Here is a 1,984-nt window from a genome sequence, read left to right on the forward strand (position 1 = left end):
AAGAAAGGATGCAGATAGGAAGGCTAAGTTGCAACAGAGGCAAGCAAAGCAGCTTTTCACCAAGAAATGTTGACGTGTCTGAGCCTCTCACATGCTAACTACACGCAAAATCCCTTCATGATGGATGCCAACCATTCTTTTTAATCATTTTATAATCACAGCATGGAATTCATTTATATTCCCTCCCTCAGCTTCACTCTTAATTCATCATTTTTCTAAACTACACTCATCATAATCATCATCATCACCTTACAGTACGAGTCAGCAAGTGGAAGCAGAAAGGAAGCATCTTCAAGCACAAACATGTCCGCATCCAGTCAAATACAAATAGAAGCCATTCAAAGATGTTGTGATGATATGTAGTATTCCACACTGGCCACTAGGTGTCACTAATCTTACATCAATGTCTTATTTATGTCCTGTTTTCTCTTGTTATGTCTACTATATTGGGTAATAGGAGTGTAAATGTGACTATAGGGGTGTTATGTCATGTCTAGAGGGCTCTAATCATGTTAAAAAGCGTATTTAGAAAGTAGTAAACAGGTTTATACTCTTATTATGTCTACTATATTGGGTAATAGGAGTGTAAAGGTGACTATAGGGGTGTTATGTCATGTCTAGAGGGCTCTAATCATGTTAAAAAGCGTATTTAGAAAGTAGTAAACAGGTTTATACTCTTATTATGTCTACTATATTGGGTAATAGGAGTGTAAAGGTGACTATAGGGGTGTTATGTCATGTCTAGAGGGCTGTGATGATGTTGGAAAGTGTATTTAGAAGGTGGTAAACAGGTTTATTAGGCTCTAACTACCAAAAGATTGCATTTCCAAATAAGGAATCCTATTTGGCATAAATTCACTTATCACGGTCGGGTCTGGAATGGCCTTAAAGGAGGGATTACTGTAATTCAGCGTAGTCTAAAGTGCGGCCTGAGGGCCATTTGTGGCCTGTGGCTGTTTTTTTATTGGCCCATGGCACATTCTAAAAATAGAATTGAAAAAAAATGCCACTAGATAAGTAAAAATATGAATAGAAAAAAGTGTTCTTCTAACAGGAAAAAAGAGAGTATAGATTTGTATTGTATTGTATTGTAAGCGTTTTACTGTCTAATAAACCGTGCTTCCAAAACGAGATTGCTCAAAGAGCAGGTCGTGTTCAACTGTTGCTAAAGTTGCGGACTGCGCGCAGCTGGTGGATTCACTTGGGCGGCACGCGTCACGTCGCTCCCCCACGTCCAGCCACTTACGATCCCACCGGAAGCAACGGAATGATCCAGCGTCATACTGTATGATGTGTAATGACATTTCACGTCGTGCTCGCCAGCGGTTAGTGAGTCAGGAAGAGAGTTAAGCTAGTAGTAGTAGAGCTCCGTCATGATTACTCACCACAAGAAAAGCTGAGAAAAAAGTCCCGCGTTTTGCAGCGGATTCGAAGTCTGCACCTTTTCCTTCTGCGGGAACATTGGACTTGAACAAAGTACTTGGAAAAGTCTTCCAACTTTCAAACTTTCGTGAAAAGTGACGAGCGCCGCTCCGCTCCGCACTGCAGTGTTCACTTCACTGACATCACGTAAGGCTCACACTCCCGTAGGCTTTGGACGAGTCCCACTGGGTTCCACGGGCTACATGTACACACGGCGCATGCTTAGCAAGAGCTCGTGGACAGATATTGGAACATGACGCGTAATTGATTGAGCGAGGAGCTCTTGAAGGCCACACGAAGACCACGCCCCTCCGATGGTCACGTGTACCCGCAGACGCCACAGCACGTAACTTTCACACTTTGGTACCAAGCTTTCAAGCTAATGTTGGTCTGTACAGTCGCACGTGACCGTATGAAAATGAAAGGCTTCTCTTGATACGACAAGTATTATGATTATTATGACTATTCCAAATACCCACACGACTAACAAGATGAATTCTTGAAAAAAAAGTCATAAATGCAGCTTGCATCTGTTGTCTTTGTGCGCATGCGCCAGTCTTAC

The 1,984-nt window shown here is 42.2% G+C and overlaps 1 protein-coding gene across 8 annotated transcripts in view; it reads right to left on the reverse strand.

Moving 5' to 3' along the window:
• The window catches only part of LOC129194389 (ATP-binding cassette sub-family C member 4-like), a 65,651-nt gene that overhangs the window by 48,506 nt on the left and 15,161 nt on the right, over positions 1-1,984 (reverse strand). The window contains exon 1 of one of the 8 annotated variants that reach the window (XM_054799615.1): positions 1,386-1,966. The exons of 6 other annotated variants lie outside the window; for them this stretch is intronic. In XM_054799615.1, the coding sequence (XP_054655590.1) occupies positions 1,386-1,462 (77 nt within the window). In that variant the 5' untranslated portion in view covers positions 1,463-1,966. Of the gene's footprint in view, positions 1-1,385; positions 1,967-1,984 lie in introns of those variants that run through there. One more of the 8 variants, XM_054799640.1, reaches the window with a different exon arrangement.

Source organism: Dunckerocampus dactyliophorus, chromosome 1, assembly GCF_027744805.1.
Source record: "Dunckerocampus dactyliophorus isolate RoL2022-P2 chromosome 1, RoL_Ddac_1.1, whole genome shotgun sequence".
In the NCBI taxonomy this organism is placed as follows: Eukaryota; Metazoa; Chordata; class Actinopteri; order Syngnathiformes; family Syngnathidae; genus Dunckerocampus; species Dunckerocampus dactyliophorus.